General features: G+C 47.7%; 6 protein-coding genes across 6 annotated transcripts; 3 read left to right on the plus strand and 3 right to left on the minus strand.

Annotated features, from left to right (window-relative positions):
* Nucleotides 1-79: 79 nt before the first annotated feature.
* On the plus strand, nucleotides 80-295 carry N7495_006775 (uncharacterized protein; the record flags this gene model as incomplete). The annotated part of the gene is made up of 1 exon (XM_057209426.1): nucleotides 80-295. The coding sequence occupies one exon, from the start codon at nucleotides 80-82 to the stop codon at nucleotides 293-295; it is 216 nt and encodes a 71-aa protein (XP_057063200.1).
* Nucleotides 296-2907: 2612 nt separating this feature from the next.
* Nucleotides 2908-3564, plus strand: N7495_006776 (flavin-dependent quinone reductase; the record flags this gene model as incomplete). The annotated part of the gene is made up of 1 exon (XM_057209427.1): nucleotides 2908-3564. One exon carries the CDS (start codon nucleotides 2908-2910, stop codon nucleotides 3562-3564), a length of 657 nt encoding a protein of 218 aa, XP_057063201.1.
* A 125-nt stretch (nucleotides 3565-3689) lies between these two features.
* Nucleotides 3690-7995, minus strand: N7495_006777 (ATP-binding cassette transporter YOR1; the record flags this gene model as incomplete). The annotated part of the gene is made up of 3 exons (XM_057209428.1): nucleotides 3690-5048; nucleotides 5105-7188; nucleotides 7212-7995. 3 exons carry the CDS (start codon nucleotides 7993-7995, stop codon nucleotides 3690-3692), a joined length of 4227 nt encoding a protein of 1408 aa, XP_057063202.1.
* Nucleotides 7996-8677: 682 nt separating this feature from the next.
* Nucleotides 8678-10186, minus strand: car2 (ornithine-oxo-acid transaminase; the record flags this gene model as incomplete). Its single annotated transcript, XM_057209429.1, has 3 exons — nucleotides 8678-8860; nucleotides 8929-9630; nucleotides 9713-10186. 3 exons carry the CDS (start codon nucleotides 10184-10186, stop codon nucleotides 8678-8680), a joined length of 1359 nt encoding a protein of 452 aa, XP_057063203.1.
* A 530-nt stretch (nucleotides 10187-10716) lies between these two features.
* gpi10 (putative glycosylphosphatidylinositol-alpha 1,2 mannosyltransferase) lies at nucleotides 10717-13170 on the plus strand (the record flags this gene model as incomplete). Its single annotated transcript, XM_057209430.1, has 6 exons — nucleotides 10717-10917; nucleotides 10974-11204; nucleotides 11265-11428; nucleotides 11482-11628; nucleotides 11698-12879; nucleotides 12978-13170. 6 exons carry the CDS (start codon nucleotides 10717-10719, stop codon nucleotides 13168-13170), a joined length of 2118 nt encoding a protein of 705 aa, XP_057063204.1.
* Nucleotides 13171-13854: 684 nt separating this feature from the next.
* On the minus strand, nucleotides 13855-16274 carry N7495_006780 (uncharacterized protein; the record flags this gene model as incomplete). The annotated part of the gene is made up of 5 exons (XM_057209431.1): nucleotides 13855-14403; nucleotides 14473-15855; nucleotides 15911-16021; nucleotides 16090-16106; nucleotides 16160-16274. The coding sequence occupies 5 exons, from the start codon at nucleotides 16272-16274 to the stop codon at nucleotides 13855-13857; spliced, it is 2175 nt and encodes a 724-aa protein (XP_057063205.1).
* Between the last annotated feature and the right edge of the window lie 3681 nt (nucleotides 16275-19955).

Below are 19955 nucleotides of genomic sequence, written 5' to 3' on the forward strand. Positions count from 1 at the left end.
AATTTTGACCTGGACACCTGGATAAAACCGTGTCAATCAATATCGCCTTTGCCCAAGTGATTATCTGAGCCTTCACAACATGCGCAATTCATCCATCACGAAGTCTACAAGTGGCTCAAATGTCTCTAGCGCTACGTCCAGTATTTCAGAAAGCGCTTCTGCTATTTCGCGTTTCAAGGTACATCTTCGAAATCTGCAGAAGACTTGGGGGCCTCTTATGGCTGCCAAGGAAGACTGGGACGACGAATACAACTTCCCACCTGGCAGATATGCGGGTCAGGAGAAGAGAAAGTAATGTGGTTAGACTTCCCTTTACAAATGGTTGATCTTCGGTCTGACTCTGAAATTTACAGATCAACTCCAATCCGTCAGATCCGGAGTGACCCTGTCCCAGAATGCTCCAATTCCAGCAGAACCCCCAGGAGGTTTGATTCATGATAACTTAAATATTTAATAAATAATGCTTGTGTTATGTTTACTAGAATGATTTTAACGATTTACTTGACCGAAATTACTATCTACCCATGTAAATTCATAGCCCTGAAACCGACTACTTAAGGTAATAAGTGTTTTCTATGCTATAAAATAGGCTTCCTATTTGGATCTCTATTTTCAAAAGGTACAATCATCTCCGGACAGTAGCAGGTGAATTTGTACTGTATAATAAAAGGATATCTGCGACCCGAATAGGGTAATGCGAACCGTACTAAGTAGTTCCACCGTCCACGTCTCATACTAACTTAATCCGGTCTAGACCTTCTAGTTTATTAATACAGATATGCCATCATAAATAGGTAAAGTATTTCACCACTGAACGGGTCACACTACTGAACGGGTCAGTTTGACCCACTTATTTTTATGAATCCCAATAACTCCATTATTTACTATGTAATATAGTAAAAAAAAACTACTGAATGGGCCTACTAGGACAGGTTTCCCTCCTATGTCCAGGTGTCTTACATATCCCACACCGGCGTTGGGTTACAGGCGCCCTTACAGGCGCCTGGCCCTCTTGTAAATTGGCATCATTAAGTTTAGGGCCACCATTCGACGCGTCAACCAGGTCTAATCCCTCCTGAATTGTAAGACCCCCTACTACTGTTAATTGACGATTCGGACGTTCTTTTTGTTTTTTCTTTTTCTCATGGGCGGCGCGTAAATCTCTGTTTTCCAGGCGTAAGAGAGCATTCTCTTGATATAGGTAATTTGCACCCTTTACTATCTGGTCTAATGCTCTCTTAGATGGTGTTGGTGGCGTTCGAGATACAGTGCGTAATATAGCTTGGTGTTGACGTCGTAAATCTTTCTGCGTCCTAGGCGTCTTAGGTGTCCAATTTCGACTTGAATCGCTTCCTATAGAGGGTGGTGGTGGTGGTGTATCGACGCGCATAGTAAGCTTTTTTAACACCCTAGTAGGGTCAAGTGGCACGATTCCAGTTGCAGCAAACGCATTAGAAGCAGATGCAAATGCTTCAATACGCGCAGTAGGATATATCTCTAGGAAATCTCCTTTACTAATGTGGGAAAAACCAAGCTCTACTCTAGACTCAACCAGCCGAGAATAAGAGCGTTTTAACACCGCAAAACACCCAACATCAAGAGGTTGAAGAAGATGAGACGCATGCGCAGGCATACATAATGGTATAATATCATGCTCCTGGCAGATTTTGTCGAAATCAGGTGTTAAATGGCTACCATGGCCATCTAAGATCAGAAGGCGATACCGTCCTTTAGTACGAGCAGTAGCAGGTATAAAGAGCTTTTCAAGCCAACGGAGCCCTATTTGATTTGATGTCCAGCCATTAGGACTAATCTCAAGACGCCAATTAGGTGGTAAACCTAGATCAGGAGCAAACCAGCTCTGCATCATCACCTTACCCTTAAAGATAATACAGGGTGGAGGTGCGTAACCAGACGCGCCTAAACACTCTATCACAGTAACCCATTCCCGGTTACCAGGCTGTTTTTTTGCGCGTTTACCATAATAACCAGCTCTAGTAACCACTCTCGCGGTCGCACATCGTCCCATCGCAAACCCAGTCTCGTCAAAATTATAGATATCGTCGGTGGTGATACCATATTTTGCGATCGTGTTTTCAACCAGTTTGAACCAATTATTGATCACATTATAGTCCTCTTGACGCGCACGTGTAAAATCGCGCGGTGTTGAATAGGTCGTCTTAAGTTCAGGTAAACGCGTCGCAAACCTAGTAACCCAGTTTTTACCGATCGTAAGAGGAGGGTTGGTTCCGCGGTCGGCGAGTAGGATATTAGCCATTCTACCAACATCTTTAGTTCTAGGAGCACAGCCGCGATCATCTAGAGAGACGACCCATTGAAGTAATGAATCCTCTTCAGATTCAGTCAGTTTAGACTGCGGTGGGTGTGTTTCAAGACGAAATTGGACACCAGAATGGCGGCGTTGGAGGGTTGAAAATGGTATATTAAACATAGCTGCAGCTTTACGCATTGATGATATATCGCCATTCTTGTAAGCTTGGTAAGCTAATAAGACCCTATTCTCCTGATCCTGTTTGTCTTGGACATATAGAGCATTTAGGGGGGGCATGGTGGGTAGTTGAAAATGGAAACACCAGACTGACGCGTAAAATTGGTGGGGTGACCCGTTCAGTAGTGTGACCCGTTCAGTGGTGAAATACTTTAGCCGTTGAAATTCTTAGATTGACATAGGCGAGAAGCCGATATGCTGCCAGATAAGTTATGAGCTAATAATAGCAATAGGCAACTATATAAAAACCGTAAGCTTATTCGTTAGCTCCACACCGAAAAAGTATATGAACAGCTCTATCCTACTCACCTGCTCACTCTCTGAATTCCAAACTTTCATTCTTCTCTAGAGTCCAGATAAACCCACCTCAACCCTATTTCTCAAAATCATCAACCACCATGGCCAAACGAATCGCCATTGTAACAAGCAGCACCCGCAGTCTTCGCATCAACCCCACAATAAGCCAATACGTCTATGACGTCTTAACGACAGACAAATCGCTCCCAATAAGCCCAACCCCCAACGACACAGATGCCCGCCACGTAACATTCTCAATCCTGGATCTAGCAGCCCAATCTCTGCCCCTCTACGACGAATCTGTAATCCCAGCTAGCCTCCCACCCGCAGACCCTACGCCCCACTACAGCAAAGCGCACACGCGAGCCTGGTCTGCCGTTGTGCGCGAGTACGACGCCTTCATCTTCGTCACACCGCAGTATAATTGGAGTATACCGGCTAGTCTGAAGAATGCGCTTGATTATCTCTACTTTGAGTGGAAGGGGAAGCCGGCTGCGATTGTGTCGTATGGATCGCGAGGGGGTGGGAAAGCGGCTGATCATTTGAGAAGTGTGCTTACTGGGTTGAGGATGCGGGTTGTTGAGACTGCGCCTGGTTTGCCAATCAAATTTACTGGGTTTCCGGTAGGAGGGTTATCGGAGGTGCAAGAGAAGGTTGAGTTGGATAGGAGAGATGTCGAGGGGTGGAAGGAGGCTGGTGTAGAGGGGATAATGAGAAATCTTGGGATGGAGCTTGTATGTGAGTTAGATAAGGAGTAAGTCCATGTACTGTTATTCAGGTGAAATATGATGCATTGAGAAGCGAGAGTATCTAGGTATCGAATTATTATGTGCTATGTGAATAAAAATTATATGCAAGGACGCCGTCTTTTATCAGATCAGATTCAATCCACGGTCAAAATATCATCGCGAGTAATTCCACTGCGGTCGCACATCCCCCGGAAAATACCGTCCGTCTTATTCCATAGTGCAAGCGGAGAGTCCATCTCGGCAATCTGGCCCTGGTCCATCACACAGATGCGATCGTAGTGGATGATCGTCCGCAGACGATGGGCAATACAAAGCAGTGTCTTTCCGTGGAATCCCTGGGCCATGGTGCGCTGGATCATCTGATCCGTCTCGAAGTCGACTGAAGAGGTAGCTTCGTCGCAGACGATGATGCGGGCGTCACGGACGAGTGCGCGAGCAAGTGCCATGAGCTGGCGTTGGCCCAGTGAGAAGTTGAGACCCTCTTCATCAACAGGTGACTCGAGAGTCAGTCTGTTTCGAGGTTTGGCATCGAAGTCTGTGGCCGGTGTTGCGGTGCCGGAGGCAGGTTCATTGATTAGACCTTCTGCGTCAAGACCCATTGTCTCATCTCCGATTAAATAGGCCTTGCGTAGCGATGACCAGAGTTCCAGGTCAGTATGTTCGTTAAATGGATCCAGGTTGGATCGTATTGTGCCTTTAAAGAGAGCAGGATCTTGGGGGATGATCGCCAGGCGGGATCGCAGATCAGACAGGCCAATAGTCGAGATATCAATTCCGTCAATCTTGATACTGCCCTCTGACAGCTCAGTCAGACGGAATAGAGCGGACATGATACTCGACTTGCCGGCGCCAGTCCGGCCAACAATACCGACTCGCTCGCCTCCTTGAACTTCCATACTAAGACCCTTGAGCACGAGCGGTAGCCCAGCTCGATACCGCATCTTTACACCGTCAAATTTAATATGAGCCTTTTCAGGCCAGCTATCGGGAACGGGGTCTCTGTGCAAGGGGGCCTCTTCTTCCAGCTCGGTTCCGTAGTAGTGGAGTCGTTCGGTAGCGTTCATATCGTTCTCAACTTCCGCGAGCTGTCGAACTGTGAACTGCAGCATTTGTGCAATAGACAGAATGTATGATAATACCAGGCCGGATATGCTAGGCGATACATTGAAACGTGATGTGACGACCAAAACACCGGTGACAAAAACCAGACAGGTTCCCACGGCGTCCAGACGCACAGTGAGCCAGCGCTGATTAGAAAATGTCAAGAAGTAAGCGCCGTTCATGGTGTCGATAGAACTGCGAATACTATCGCGGAATTTGTTCTCGACTCCGTAGGCACGGATACATGCTACACCGGTGATGGCTTCGCCAAACCGGGCATAGACCACTGATCGCAGGAGGGCTTCGTGCCGCTTCATCTCGCGGGCTGAGGCGCGGTAATAGTCCGCAGCAAGTAGAAAGAGGATAAACAAAGGCACCAGGGCAATAACAAACTATATAGTATTATTAGCACATGGGTTCTCTTCTTTGAGGAGGTATAATAACTTACGTAGTAGAAGAAGACGATGATTAGGATCATGATAGAGATTATCATAACCATTGTCAGAGCGTACATGCGGATTGCGTCGGATAGCTCATTGTCCATGACTTGAATATCCTTTGAGAAACGATTGGTGATGCGACCGAGGGGCGTAGTATCGAAGAAAGACATCGGGGCACGTAGGGCACGGAACATAGCACGCGCGAGCATCTTCTTGCTGGCATTTGTGCCACAAATAGACGTCCAAGTTGAGAACGCAAACATGAGAAGAACGCTTGCAGCGCCCAGACCTGCGTAGATACCTATGTATTGGCCAGTGGACAGCGAATATTTGTCAGATGTCCAGTAGGACAGCCACAGACTAGTCCAGATACTGGCGACGTTTGAGATACAGACCAGAAAGATGACCATAAAAGCATTGAAGTAACTGCCAGATGCGCTGATGTACGCTTTCCAGACCTTCCAACCAACACCAGCTGTGGCTTTTTCTTCCTGTTGCATCAACGCAGTAGTCTTTTTGCCTGGTATAGCTGCCTTTAGATCCGCATCAGGTTTACTAGCCTCCTCCTCGACTTCCTCGGCAGCCTCTTCAGCGTTGTCATTCGAGTTCTCTTGTCCAGATGTAGACATCAATCGCTTGAAAAGCTCGTTGTCTCGCATCAGGTTGTCAAAGGTATCGACAGCATGGATGCGACCCTCATCCATGACGACAATCCTGTCGCACCGACTCAGCACATGGAGCTGGTGAGTGGCCAGAATTCTGCACCGATCTTTCAAAAGACCGCAGATGGCCTTGTCCATAATGTGACGGCCAACATGGGCATCAACAGCTGATAGTGGATCATCCATAAGTACAAGCTCCGCGTTGAAGTAGATGGCACGAGCGATATTCAGACGTTGCTTCTGTCCTCCAGAGACTGTGATTCCACGCTCACCAATCTCAGTCTGGTCGCCATTGGGAAGGATTTCAAGGTCAGGAGATAGAGCACAAGCATCGATGACTTGATTGTACCAGGATTCATCGTAATCATTACCGAAGAGAATGTTGTTGCGGACTGTCGCATTTTGAATCCAGGCATACTGCGGGCAGAAGGCCCTAGTTGTGCTCATTCGGACTTGACCGTCAACCACTCGCATGTCGCCTGCCAGAGCAGACAGAAGGGAACTCTTGCCGCAACCGACTGTTCCAATCACGGCCAATAGTTCATTTCGTCCTACTTCCAAAGTGACGTTTTTCAACTTGAACGGCTCCGCAGCAACTGCCTCTTTCTTTTCATCCTTGCCATTCATCTTCGCCTGAGCCGCAATTAATTTCGCGGCTTTCTTGCCAGGCTTCTCGTCATCTTTGTCGGTTGGTAGTCGTTCCCAAGTGAAAGAGGCGTTTTCGATCTCGATGGCATTCTTCATTTCAGTATCCTTTGTGATATCTTCCTTTTGCTCCTCTGCAAGGAGGAACTCTTGGATTCGGTTGAGGGCAGTCCAGGCATCAGTCACTTGACCCAGAACCATAGGCATCATATTCAGCGGCATACGCAGTGAGTTGAACAAAGCAAGCGATGAGAAAATCGCAGCAGCCTGTAAGTCATGGTTTGTCAGAGAGTAGGTGATGAAGGAAAGCATAGAGGCGAAGACCGGGATAGCCATGGAAACACACATGATGGCATTTCGAATAGCCATGAGAGTCTGGATTGATCGGATCTCTCGCGTGCGAATCTCTTCCAATCGACCCAGGAAGCTGCTCTCCCATCCAAAGAACTTGACGAAGCGCACAGTCTGTAGAATTTCTTGCGTGAGAGATACTCGCTGGTCGGTGATCTTATTAATGTTTCGTCGTCGTACGATCAAGATGCGAATGGCATAGGTCAGCAGTGGCATGCCGATTACCAACAATGCATACCCAGAGAGACAGCTGTAGCCAATGTTCACAAGCAGCAGAACTAATGTCACGATGATGGAGATCGGGGCGCTCCAGATCATGTGGAACATGCCGCAAGCAAGATTGATACGGTCAACATCAATACTCATCAAAGCAATGATCCTACCATTACTCCATCCACGTCCATCACCTGCGACACCCGTTGCAACATCAACGGCTTTATTCGGGGGGTTTTTTTACCACCATTACCCTCCTCCTTCAAAAGGTCTTCTTTTGTAGACTTCAATGCCTCAATCTCCTCAGTCGTCGCCTGACCTCCAGCCTTTGCACGCGCCGAAAGCTTCATAGCCTTGTTGAAGATTTGCGAAATGAGCACAGCACGAATCTGACCACCGACCATTTGGCCGCGATACAGAAACTGATTTGTGCATACGCTCTGGAGGGCCTGCATGCAGGATATACCGACGACAAACCCCATACCTTTCCCGATATGAGGAGCGGCGGTGCCATATTGCTTGGCCTCCCATGCTTCTGTAGCAAAGGCGATCAAGTAACGGGTCAAATAGGGTGCAAAAACGAGAAGCAGTGAGCTCAGGAGCTGGCAGAAGCCACCAAGAACGAACTCGAAGCGGAATGTGTCGTATAAGGCCGAGACTAGTGGGCGCTTACTGCCGCTCTCGTTGCGCTTCTGCAATGCGACATCTAGACGATCTGATAGAACATCCACTGTGCGATCAGGGTTCACAGTCCAGATATCCTGAAGTTCGAGGGGACGCAAATATCCGACTTTCATCAATGGGGACATCCACTGGAAGGAAATGATACTGAAGAACGAAGCGCCATATTCTTTTGAAACTGTTCGTTCTTTTGGCACAGGCGGGATTGTCTGCCATCGCAGCGGATTCAAATTCCCATACCATTTCTTTTCTTGAGTTTCAGTCAAAGTATTCTCTGTCGAAGCATTGCTATCGGGTCGTTTTTCATCGTTGACGACAACCTCATGTAAAGGCTCCGGCGCCGACATGGCGATTTAGAATGAGCCAAGTCTAGATCTAAAATTGTTCAAGGGAACAAGAGATTAAGTAGTTTAGGGATTCGGAGTTGGGATGCGAATCCATCAAACTAATGTGGGGCAATCAAAGCTTGGGAAGGGAATCCCTGAAAACGGACTCTGTGAAGTAGGTAGATCAACAATAGAAAGATGAAATGAAATCTGAGGTATTTAAGAAGGGAAGTTGAATTAAAATGAAGAAATTGAATTTTATTTGATGGCTAAATCATGTTATCTACGGGATGGTTCAACGGGGGAACGGACGGTGAGCGGAACAACGAAGCAACGCCTCTCAGAAGCTTGAAGGATAACTCACATTGATTACTACGGCAGTCAAGTCGTCCATTGGCCTAGTTTGGGACCGCGTACTCGCTCTCGCCTAAAATCAAAGCGGAGGATCGGAATTCGAATGAACTCCGAAGTAATATGATTGGTCTAAGTTTACAGTCCATGTGGGTATCGGCCAATCGGTATTTTGATTTATCTCCGTACCGAGATGCTTAACTACGAACGTACAACGTATCATAAGCAAGGTTAGAATTGAAACTTCAACCTTTTGAAGCCGCTCGCTCCATCGTCAGACTATCGTATAGGACGAATCTATTTATAATCGGTTGAACGCCATTGGTCCCTGTATCCCGTTTCACAAGTCGTCTTAGTTCTCACTAAACTTGGCCTTCTTCTCCAGGGGCGGAATCACGTCTTCTTCAATATTTCCCTTAATAGTTGGGAGCTCAGTCAGTGCCTCCTGGATGATCTTCAGTGCCTGCTGAATCTCCTCGTCGGTGATGACGAGCGGTGGTGCCAGACGGATTATGTTTTCGTGAGTAGGCTTGGCCTGGAAGGGGAAAGATGGTTAGTTCACAACATACAGGCATTATAATGATGGTTAAAGAGATTACATACCAGCAAGCCCTTCTCCTTCATCAACAGACACAATTCCCAGGCAGAGTGCCCATTGGTCTTGGATTCGTCAATAACAATAGCATTGAGCAGGCCCTTACCGCGCACGGTTTGGATGAGGGGACTCTTGAGATCCTCAATTCCCTTTCGGAAGACGTGACCCAGTTGCTCTGCGCGCTCAACCATGTTCTCTTCACGGACCACCTCCAAGGCGCGGATGGCAACCGCACAACCCAGAGGGTTGCCACCGTAGGTTGAGCCGTGAGTGCCAGGCTCGACAGTCAGCATAACGTCTTCCCTTCCCAGTACAGCGGAGACGGGGTACATGCCACCGGAGATGGCCTTGCCCAGCAAAACCAGATCAGGCTTGATACCGCTCCACTCGTGGCACAAGAGCTTTCCGGTTCGAGCAATACCCGTTTGGATCTCATCGCAGATCAAGAGCGCATTGTACTTGTCGCACAGTGCGCGAGCCTCCTGTAAGTAGTCGTTATCAGGTACGACAATACCAGCTTCACCCTGGATGGGCTCGACCAGGAACGCAGCCAGGTTAGGGCCAGCCTTCTCAAAGGCTTCGTGTAAAGCGGCCTTGTCATTGTAGGTGATGGGCTTCTCGGTGCCGGGAATGAGGCTCCCAATACCAGGTAGGTAAGGTCCGTAGTTGTCACGCGATTCTGGGTCCGATGACATGGAGATGGCTGCGAACTAATGCAAGGGACGATCAGCCACGTTTCTTTTGTTTTAAAGGTTGCACGAGCACGTCATAGATAGGCAGGGGTAGACTTACAGTACGGCCGTGGAAGTTGTTTTCAGCACTCAATACGATAGCCTGGTTCTCTGGAATGCCCTTAACTTTGTAGCCCCACTTACGGGCGATCTTAATACCAGTCTCGACCGCCTCCGCACCAGTGTTCATAGGCATGACCATGTCAAAGCCGAAGTATTGAGTGACAAACTCGGCAAATCGAGGGAAAACATCGTTGTAGAACGCGCGCGAGCTCAGTGTCACCCGGGAAGCCTGATCCACCAAAGCAGCGATCAGCTTGGGGTGGCAGTGACCCTGGTTCACAGCCGAGTAGGCGGAGAGGAAGTCGAGATAGTGACGACCTTCAGGATCCCAGACTGAAGTACCTTGAGCACGAGCAAAGACAACGGGCAATGGGTGATAGTTGTGAGCGGCATATTTCTTCTCAGCCTGAATTGCTGCGTCGCTGGAAGCAGCGTGATAGTGAGCAAAGACCTCGGACCCGTTGGAGGTCATGATGAATTGCGGGGAAGAAGTTGGAGATGTGATAATTGAGAATTGGAGAATAAACCAAATTCAATGTTAAAACTTCAAAGGAAGAAAGGAAAAATGAAAAAATGAAAAAATGAAATCTAAATTTCAAAAGAATCGATTGAACAAAAGAAGGAAAAATAGAAAGAAGAAGGGAATTCGGAGTTTAAGTACTGTGAAATAAATCAGGAGGGGGAGAGTGGCGTATACGGAGTACTACTCCGCTATTCCGCTAAGTGCAAGTGATTTCTCCTAAGTGCAGGTTGTCGCGAGCATCATTCATCCCTCGACCTCCACTATTCCCTAAGCGCAGGATTACACGAGAACTATCCCTGAACATCTCCAGTTGTTCGAATTTTCCTTATTTTCTTCCAATCAGCTTTTATTCTCCGGCAACCGGAACACGAAGCTCTTCCTCTGATGTCATTCTTCGTGTTTGGCACGCTTTGAACTGAGCCAGTGAGAATCGTGAGATTGGGCTTTTGTGTAGAGCCTCAAAGCTCCCCATTTTTCTAATGTCTCTAACTTCTTCAAAGCGCGTCGCGCCCGTCTTCTCTCCCATTAACGAAACTCACGTCATCCTCTTTCTAGTCGCATTCCGCCTGCTAAATTCGGTCGTTGTTCGAACGTTTTTCCAGCCGGATGAATTCTTCCAGTCATTGGAGCCCGCTTGGTTTACTGCGTTTGGACAAGATCAGGGCACTTGGATAACCTGGGTGAGTGGGTAACTAGGTGCGAGGTCGATGTTACTGGAGCTAATGGTAGTGTATAGGAATGGAAAAATCACCTTCGTTCCTCCTTGCACCCTCTCCTCTTTGCCGCCATCTACAAAGTCGGTGATTTCGTCGCGTCTATCCTCCAGCTCTCGCCTGCGACACGCGCAAACCTTCTCATCCAGGCACCCAAAACCGCGCAGGCTATTGTGGCGGCAGTCGGAGATTTCTACACTTGGAAACTTGCAACCCAGATATATGGCGAGGACTCACGCGGTTCTTGGGCGACGGTAAGTAAACCCTCATAACTTGAGTTTATGATGAATAACGCGTGTTGACTTGGTTTATAGTTAGTTGCCACGACCCTTAGCCCATGGCAATGGTTCTGTTCCACGCGAACGCTGTCGAACTGCCTCGAGACCACGATTACAATTGTCGCATTGGAGCTCTGGCCTTGGAAATGGTCAGTCACTTCGGCTGACAACGGCCGCAGCGACCACGCACTCCTATTGAGGTAATGTATGACACAAAACAGTTCATCCATGCAGCTGCTGACGTATTGCATAGTTTCCGCAAATGCCTAGTGCTTGCCGCATTTGCATGTATCCTCCGACCTACGAATATTTTGATTTGGTTGACCCTGGCCAGCTTTACGTTGTATCAGACCACTTGGGGCCGCCGCAAAATCTTTGTTCGTGAGGTCCTAATGTTGGGGTAAGTCAGCTCCATTTTTATATTCTTCTTGGTTATATAGCCAGAATTAAATAACTTACTCTGGCTCAGATCGACAGTCTTGGCTATGTCAGCCCTTGCAGACCGCTACTTTTATAAGGTCTGGACCTTTCCACCTCTAAGTTTCCTGCAATTCAATATCGTCCAGTCGTTAGCCGTTTTCTATGGCCGGAACGATTGGCATTACTACGCAACGCAAGGCTATCCGCTCCTCCTTTTGGGATATCTCCCCTTCGCCATTTGTGGTCTCTACTTAACATTGACGACCCGCGCCTCCACGGCCACTGACGAATTGCAAACCTCAATTCGAGTCCAGTTGGCGACGGTATGCTTATTGATGCCATTCGCGCTCTCCTTCATCTCGCACAAGGAAGTGCGCTTCATCTACCCATTGCTGCCCTCACTACACATTTTGGCTGCGGCGCCCCTTGTACGATTTTTCTGGCCAGCTTTCTTCTCATATGGCGCTCACTTCACCCCCCGGAGACTCATATTTCTCTTCATCGTGCTTGCACACTTGGCAGTTGCGCTGTACACAACTACCCGCCATGCCTCGGGAGTGATTGAAGTCATGACCTACCTTCGCCAGCAACATGACCTCCACGCTGCCTCGACCAAAACCTTCTATGGCGTGAACTACGAGCCCAAGCCATCAACGAGCGGCATCACAGCGGGCTTCCTCATGCCCTGCCATAGTACCCCTTGGCGCTCGCATCTGATATACCCAACCATCGACGCGTGGGCCCTCTCTTGCGAACCACCCATCAATCTCAACGAAACCCAAAGAGCCGTGTACCGGGATAATGCTGACCAGTTCTACGATGACCCGAAACATTATCTCCAGGATAACATGGCTGGCGGTCTTCGTTACTTCCCTACTCGCCCAAGTGCCAACACGGGGCCCCAGTTCTACACATCGTACTCAGGCAGAGGTCCTAAGAAGCTTAACGAATGGCCCGATTACCTCATATTTTTCGCGCAGCTCGAACCCACTCTCAAGGACCTTCTAAGAAGCTCTTCATATAGTGAATGTCAGCGTATCATGAACTCAGACGCTCACGACGACTGGCGCCGACGCGGCGACGTCGTAGTCTGGTGCGTCAACGGAGCCGAACAAGACAAATGGCGCGTACAGACTCAAAAGAAGCGCCTGGCAAAGGCTTCCGCAGATTCTGCCAAGCGCGTCGCGCGCATCCTTGAGGCCATGAAAAGCGAACCCCCTGTCAGCGATTGGTATGCGCTAGTCGGCTTCCCCAGCCCACCGCGCCCACGCCATTGTCTCTCAAGTTTTGGAAAAGGGGCTTCTCGTCATTTTTCTCAGCTATTTCTAGCAGAAATTGGCCGTGGAGTAGTAGCTCGCCTTCCCTTTCTGAAGCTATCTTGAGCAAGTTTGCTCGCCGTCAACCGAGTACATGGGAGAAGGCTGTTTCTTGGGTTTCGTCTAGTTTGCCTCGTTCGTTGGGTGGTAAACCGGGTACATCCAAGAAGAAGAGACAGCTCTCTGAGCGTGAGTTATGGTCTTGAGCTAACCATGTTTTACATGTAGTAAGTACTACTTTTCTCTTAATTTTTGATACTACATATTATTGACATGATTGATTTCATTTCTCTCCCTTGTAATATGGCTTTACTTGTTTCAAGTTTAGGATTGATTGTACTTGAACAGGGCTTTATGCATTCCCAGGGCTATAGTAGAGCCCAAGGATGTTTGTATGTACAGTATTATGATATCAACAGTAGAACTCAAGTCACTGTACAACGTATATTGTATGCCTGGGTGTATGAAGAAGAAAACTAATAAGATAAATTACAGTCTATAAAGGTTAAGAGAAAAAAAAGAAAGGAAAGGAAAGGAAATAACAAAAAAGACAGAATAAAGAATAAAGTAAGAATAAATCACAGGAAAGAAGAAGACATAAGGAAAGTAAAGAATGAAAGTTTGAATCAGAAGGCCCAGACAGAAAAAGCACGTTGTTATAAGATGCACATAACTTTTGAGGAAATGAAAAAGCAAGGCATATTCACATCTCGTTGATCCATGTCTTGGGAAAGTAGGAGGGTTAATGATTAGTATCAATATGAAGTCAATGAAATCCGTATGAATGATGAAACGGGTCGCAAAAGGTCATTCCATGGTAAAGCCCGTGGTAAAAAGCGCAAAACATGGCCATTTCTCATCTCACTTCATCGAAAAGCTTGGCCATACGTTTAGCCGTAGCGAGCGCTGAGGCTAGCAAAGGCATCTGGGCTGTGACGGCCTGATTGGAGGCCGTTGATGTCCATACTTGGTTGACTCATGTGAGGGGGTCTGGCGTAGTTTGAGCTGGTTTGTGGTGGGCCAGTTGCGTTAATTGGCATACCCATACCCACGTTGGATCCCATGGCTGGGGTAGTGGCACCATTGGTGCCCATTCCAATGCCCAAGCCTGGAGATTGGAAAGTTGTTATACCTGCCTGCGCTGCTAGACCTGAGCCAGCTCCGGTTGGTGCCTGGCCGAAGGGGTTGCGAGAGGCATTAGACGGGGGAGTCTGTAGGCTGAAACCGGGCATGGATTGTGGGGTGGAGTTCATAGAGTTTGAGAGGGGTGGTACAGGGCTAACTCCCATGTTTGGCTGGAACTGAGACTGAGACTGTTCGGGAATTGAGGAGATGGGGGAGTTGGTGGAGTTGAGGCTGTACAGATTGAGAATGCTGTTCTTGTTCATAAGGCCAGTAGGTTGGGGAGCAAGCTGCTGCTGCTGCTGCTGATACTGCTGCTGTTGTTGTTGTTGTAGTTGTTGTAGTTGTAGTTGCTGCTGTTGATATGGGTTCTGTAATCCGCCTACATTCTGGGGAGGCTGCTGTCCCATTGACTGCTGCATGAACGGGTTGTAGGAAGCTTGGCCAGTATTTTGGACTTGTTGTTGTTGTTGCTGCTGCTGCTGTGGCTGGGTTTGATAAGATTGCGTCGCTCCGAAAGGAGAAGTACCATATGGTGAGTTGGAGGAAACAGCGGGCATGGTATTGGCATGCTGTAGCTGAGGTGGGGAGAACACAGATGCGGCCGACTGCTGTTGCTGCTGTTGCGGCTGCAGAGAAGGATTCTGCTGTGTCGCGTTAAAAAATGGATTGTTCTGTGCTGGGTTTGGTTGAATTTGAGCTTGTGGCTGAGCTGAGTTCGGGAAAAATGGGTTGAAACTGTTGTCCAAAGGCTGGGGCGAAGAAACATAGCCACTCTGCGAGAATGTTGCGGTGACTGGTGGGGTAAATGGTGCCTGATACATAGCCTGTGGCATGGTTGACTGCGGATATCCACCAGTCGAATGCGGGAACAATGGCTGGGAGACCTGGAGGTTCTGGAAGGAGTTCTCCAACGCCTGTGTCGGTGCCGGAGCCTGAGTTGGCTGGTCGAACGGGTTGTAGGGCGTCGACTGAGCTTGCTGGGGAAATGGGTTCGAGACTGTCCTGTCGAATGGGTTGTTCGATGTCTCTGGCTTGGAAACCGCGGCCATGGGACGGATAGATGCCCCGTTGACTGACGCCGGAGTCCGAGAGCGTGACGAGCTCTGGCTTCCTTCGCCCAATTTCGTCATTGTCTCGACAGCCCGATCCAAATCCTCATTGAATCCCCTGAGAACCATCTCGTTCCGCCGGTCGTTGGTGAAACCCATATCATGCATCGCTGCCATCTTTGCCTCGAACGACGCTGTTGTTCCATCAATAACCGGTGCACCCAAACCACTCGTCTTCCTGACCGGTGGGGGAGGAGACCAGTCATCATCATAGGACGATTGCTTAGGTTTATTACTAGCCCGACGAAGATTTGATGTCGAGGCAGATCCCCTTAAACCAAATCCAAAGAATTTGGCCGCGCCCGAGCCCGACGAGCCCGTCTTAGGTGGAAGCGGAGGGGGAGAGTCGTCCGGAGATCTGTTGCGTCTCGATCTATCACGACGACTGCCGAAGTCGAATTCGTCTCGGCTGGATTCTTCGTAACGTCTGCTATAGTTGCCATCGTCTCGGTTAGAATCCTCGCGGCGATTGGTGTAGCTATCATCCCGGCTCGGAGGCTTGGGCTTTCCATCTGCCAGTGTTCGGTACTGGTATTTTTGTCGAATGAAACGTTCCATGGCCGAGTCAGACTCGTCAATATCGCTGGGGACCGGTGGCTTGACATTTTTGGGGTTGTAGATTTTGTTCATGAGAAGGTTACCGTGCGATTTCATGCTCTTGATCATGTCAGTTGCGAGGAAATAATGGCATGAGATTAGATAGCGCACTCACGTCAACCTGTTCTGACGACCATGTATCCATTGATAAGGACTTGACCTTGGATATATGAGTACCGAGCTTGCGGTGGAGTGTGGCGCACCGCATGCACAGGAAAAGACCCATCTAGAGAGAAATGATAAGTAAATGGATTCGAGGGGGGAGCTAAAATCAGAGGGAAGGAAGACTCGTACATTCCAGCTTGCCCATCCTATGAGAAAATGTCAGTTACATGTGTAGTCAATGGATATTCAGGGGAAATACCTGGACTTAGAGCATCGCAATCGGCACAGCGGTCGTTGCCAGGGACGGTGCGGACAAGCTCGGCGAGAGTCTTCTCGTTCCGCAGCTGCTGGCGCTTGCTTATGCCATTAGGCATGATGAAGGAATGGACACAATACAAATGATTGAGGAAAGTAAAGGTTTAAGGGGAAAGGAGAACAAGGGTTGCGGAGATTCTAGGCGGAGAAGACTAACGGCCCGAAATCTGCGAGGGGCAAAGAACGACCCTTCAATACCAGTTGGATACCTACTTAGTACTGCCTGCTCAGTCCTTAATCAAGTAGAAGATTGAATTGGGAAGTTTATCTTTCACAGTATTCATCCCCGCGGAGCCGGGGCTCGGACTGAGACTGGTCCAGACCTGTCATTGCCCTATGAAGCAAGTTTTGTCTAACTTATTGCGTACTATATCGATATTATTCAGGTATACGACATATCCGGTAGTAAAATGAAGTCATATTAGGTCATGTATTAGCACTACTACGTCTAATTTAAGCCGATAGAGATGTCAGGGCAGCAGGTGACGCCAACCACCATTGCACTCAAGAGAGTCGGAACCCTCCCAGTCCGGTAGAGGAGCCTTAAGTTGCCCATGATTTCTTCTAGTACGCCAATATGACCTGCCATCCTATGATAAAAAGGAAATTGGAGGTTGATTAAATGCGTTCGAGGTAAAAAGTGTAAAGAGAGAAAGAAGGTTGAAAGCGCTGAAAATTCCGCACAAAATAGGAGGGGTCACGTGAGCACTAGTTGGGTCACGTGAATTTTTTCCTTTAGTCTTCGATTTTTCCTCTTCCGCTTCTTCTTCCTTCTTCCTTCTTCATCCTCAACTCAACCTTGCAGGTCTTGGATAGAGTCTTTATCCTATGATGTTCGGATTGATTCTCTATCCAACCCTGCAAATCCTGTAGCTATCAGTTGCTTCGCAACCCCACATAACCCGCGTGGTGCTATTTTGGTGGCATCTGACGTTTCATGGGTGATTTTTATCGTTCGTTCGTGGGAGAACAAAACCAAACAGTTTTTAGCAGAGCTGCGTCTACTCCACCCTGGTGCTCGCTCCAATCGAGCAGCAGGACTTTTTTACGACGGACACTTCAATATTTTAAATCAATATCGTTCAATATCCTATATCTTTATTTCCAGCTCCACCCAAATGTGTGTTCATCCGAGCCCTAGATATCAGTGCACTCCATCTAGAGACGAGGCATTCCACCCAATGATCCGTAGTCGAGGCCTCGTGTATTCTTCCGATACTTCTTCTGGCTTATATACAAATGATGATTCCTGATTATTCGACGTGAAATCCAACGTTCCAAGGTTTTACATGGTTCCTGTTATTAATCACAATTCCAATAACTAGTTATCTACCTCTGCATGGAATCAATAACTACATAAAGTATTTCACCACTGAACGGGTCACACTACTGAACGGGTCAGTTTGACCCACTTATTTTTATGAATCCCAATAACTCCATTATTTACTATGTAATATAGTAAAAAAAAACTACTGAATGGGCCTACTAGGACAGGTTTCCCTCCTATGTCCAGGTGTCTTACATATCCCACACCGGCGTTGGGTTACAGGCGCCCTTACAGGCGCCTGGCCCTCTTGTAAATTGGCATCATTAAGTTTAGGGCCACCATTCGACGCGTCAACCAGGTCTAATCCCTCCTGAATTGTAAGACCCCCTACTACTGTTAATTGACGATTCGGACGTTCTTTTTGTTTTTTCTTTTTCTCATGGGCGGCGCGTAAATCTCTGTTTTCCAGGCGTAAGAGAGCATTCTCTTGATATAGGTAATTTGCACCCTTTACTATCTGGTCTAATGCTCTCTTAGATGGTGTTGGTGGCGTTCGAGATACAGTGCGTAATATAGCTTGGTGTTGACGTCGTAAATCTTTCTGCGTCCTAGGCGTCTTAGGTGTCCAATTTCGACTTGAATCGCTTCCTATAGAGGGTGGTGGTGGTGGTGTATCGACGCGCATAGTAAGCTTTTTTAACACCCTAGTAGGGTCAAGTGGCACGATTCCAGTTGCAGCAAACGCATTAGAAGCAGATGCAAATGCTTCAATACGCGCAGTAGGATATATCTCTAGGAAATCTCCTTTACTAATGTGGGAAAAACCAAGCTCTACTCTAGACTCAACCAGCCGAGAATAAGAGCGTTTTAACACCGCAAAACACCCAACATCAAGAGGTTGAAGAAGATGAGACGCATGCGCAGGCATACATAATGGTATAATATCATGCTCCTGGCAGATTTTGTCGAAATCAGGTGTTAAATGGCTACCATGGCCATCTAAGATCAGAAGGCGATACCGTCCTTTAGTACGAGCAGTAGCAGGTATAAAGAGCTTTTCAAGCCAACGGAGCCCTATTTGATTTGATGTCCAGCCATTAGGACTAATCTCAAGACGCCAATTAGGTGGTAAACCTAGATCAGGAGCAAACCAGCTCTGCATCATCACCTTACCCTTAAAGATAATACAGGGTGGAGGTGCGTAACCAGACGCGCCTAAACACTCTATCACAGTAACCCATTCCCGGTTACCAGGCTGTTTTTTTGCGCGTTTACCATAATAACCAGCTCTAGTAACCACTCTCGCGGTCGCACATCGTCCCATCGCAAACCCAGTCTCGTCAAAATTATAGATATCGTCGGTGGTGATACCATATTTTGCGATCGTGTTTTCAACCAGTTTGAACCAATTATTGATCACATTATAGTCCTCTTGACGCGCACGTGTAAAATCGCGCGGTGTTGAATAGGTCGTCTTAAGTTCAGGTAAACGCGTCGCAAACCTAGTAACCCAGTTTTTACCGATCGTAAGAGGAGGGTTGGTTCCGCGGTCGGCGAGTAGGATATTAGCCATTCTACCAACATCTTTAGTTCTAGGAGCACAGCCGCGATCATCTAGAGAGACGACCCATTGAAGTAATGAATCCTCTTCAGATTCAGTCAGTTTAGACTGCGGTGGGTGTGTTTCAAGACGAAATTGGACACCAGAATGGCGGCGTTGGAGGGTTGAAAATGGTATATTAAACATAGCTGCAGCTTTACGCATTGATGATATATCGCCATTCTTGTAAGCTTGGTAAGCTAATAAGACCCTATTCTCCTGATCCTGTTTGTCTTGGACATATAGAGCATTTAGGGGGGGCATGGTGGGTAGTTGAAAATGGAAACACCAGACTGACGCGTAAAATTGGTGGGGTGACCCGTTCAGTAGTGTGACCCGTTCAGTGGTGAAATACTTTAAGCAATCAGGTCTCGAATCTCACACCTATTTGTAAGGTGCCTGGAATGCTCGGATTAGTAAGAATGAACCAGACCATTCGATGAAGTAAGCGAGAAGGTCGAGATCAAGTGGATCTTCTTAGTTAACCAAACAGATAAGTTCTGTTAATAATGATTACGATAACGATATCGAGAGTATCAACCATAGTCTATGTGAACGATATTCAACATAACATAAGGCAATTGATTCTCAAACTCAATGAAGTAGATAACTGATGAATACTAGCTACTAGTAGGCAGCTACTACTGATCCTAAATCCGGGGGCGGAGTTTCTCTCGTCCGGGTGAAATGCGGAGAGCCCGAGGTAAATGCGCGTCTGAGTTTCTATGATTGGCCCTGTGTTTCAGTTGCTTCTGTAACTCGTTACTATATAAGTCGCAGAATCTCCTGTTTGGCCTGATTCCTCACATTACACCTTTTTTCCTTTTCTTCCTATACTAAGCTCCTTGTATACCCGCCTTCAACACCTTCACA

Source organism: Penicillium taxi, assembly GCF_028828555.1.
Source record: "Penicillium taxi strain IBT 34144 chromosome Unknown utg000004l_segment0_segment0, whole genome shotgun sequence".
In the NCBI taxonomy this organism is placed as follows: Eukaryota; Fungi; Ascomycota; class Eurotiomycetes; order Eurotiales; family Aspergillaceae; genus Penicillium; species Penicillium taxi.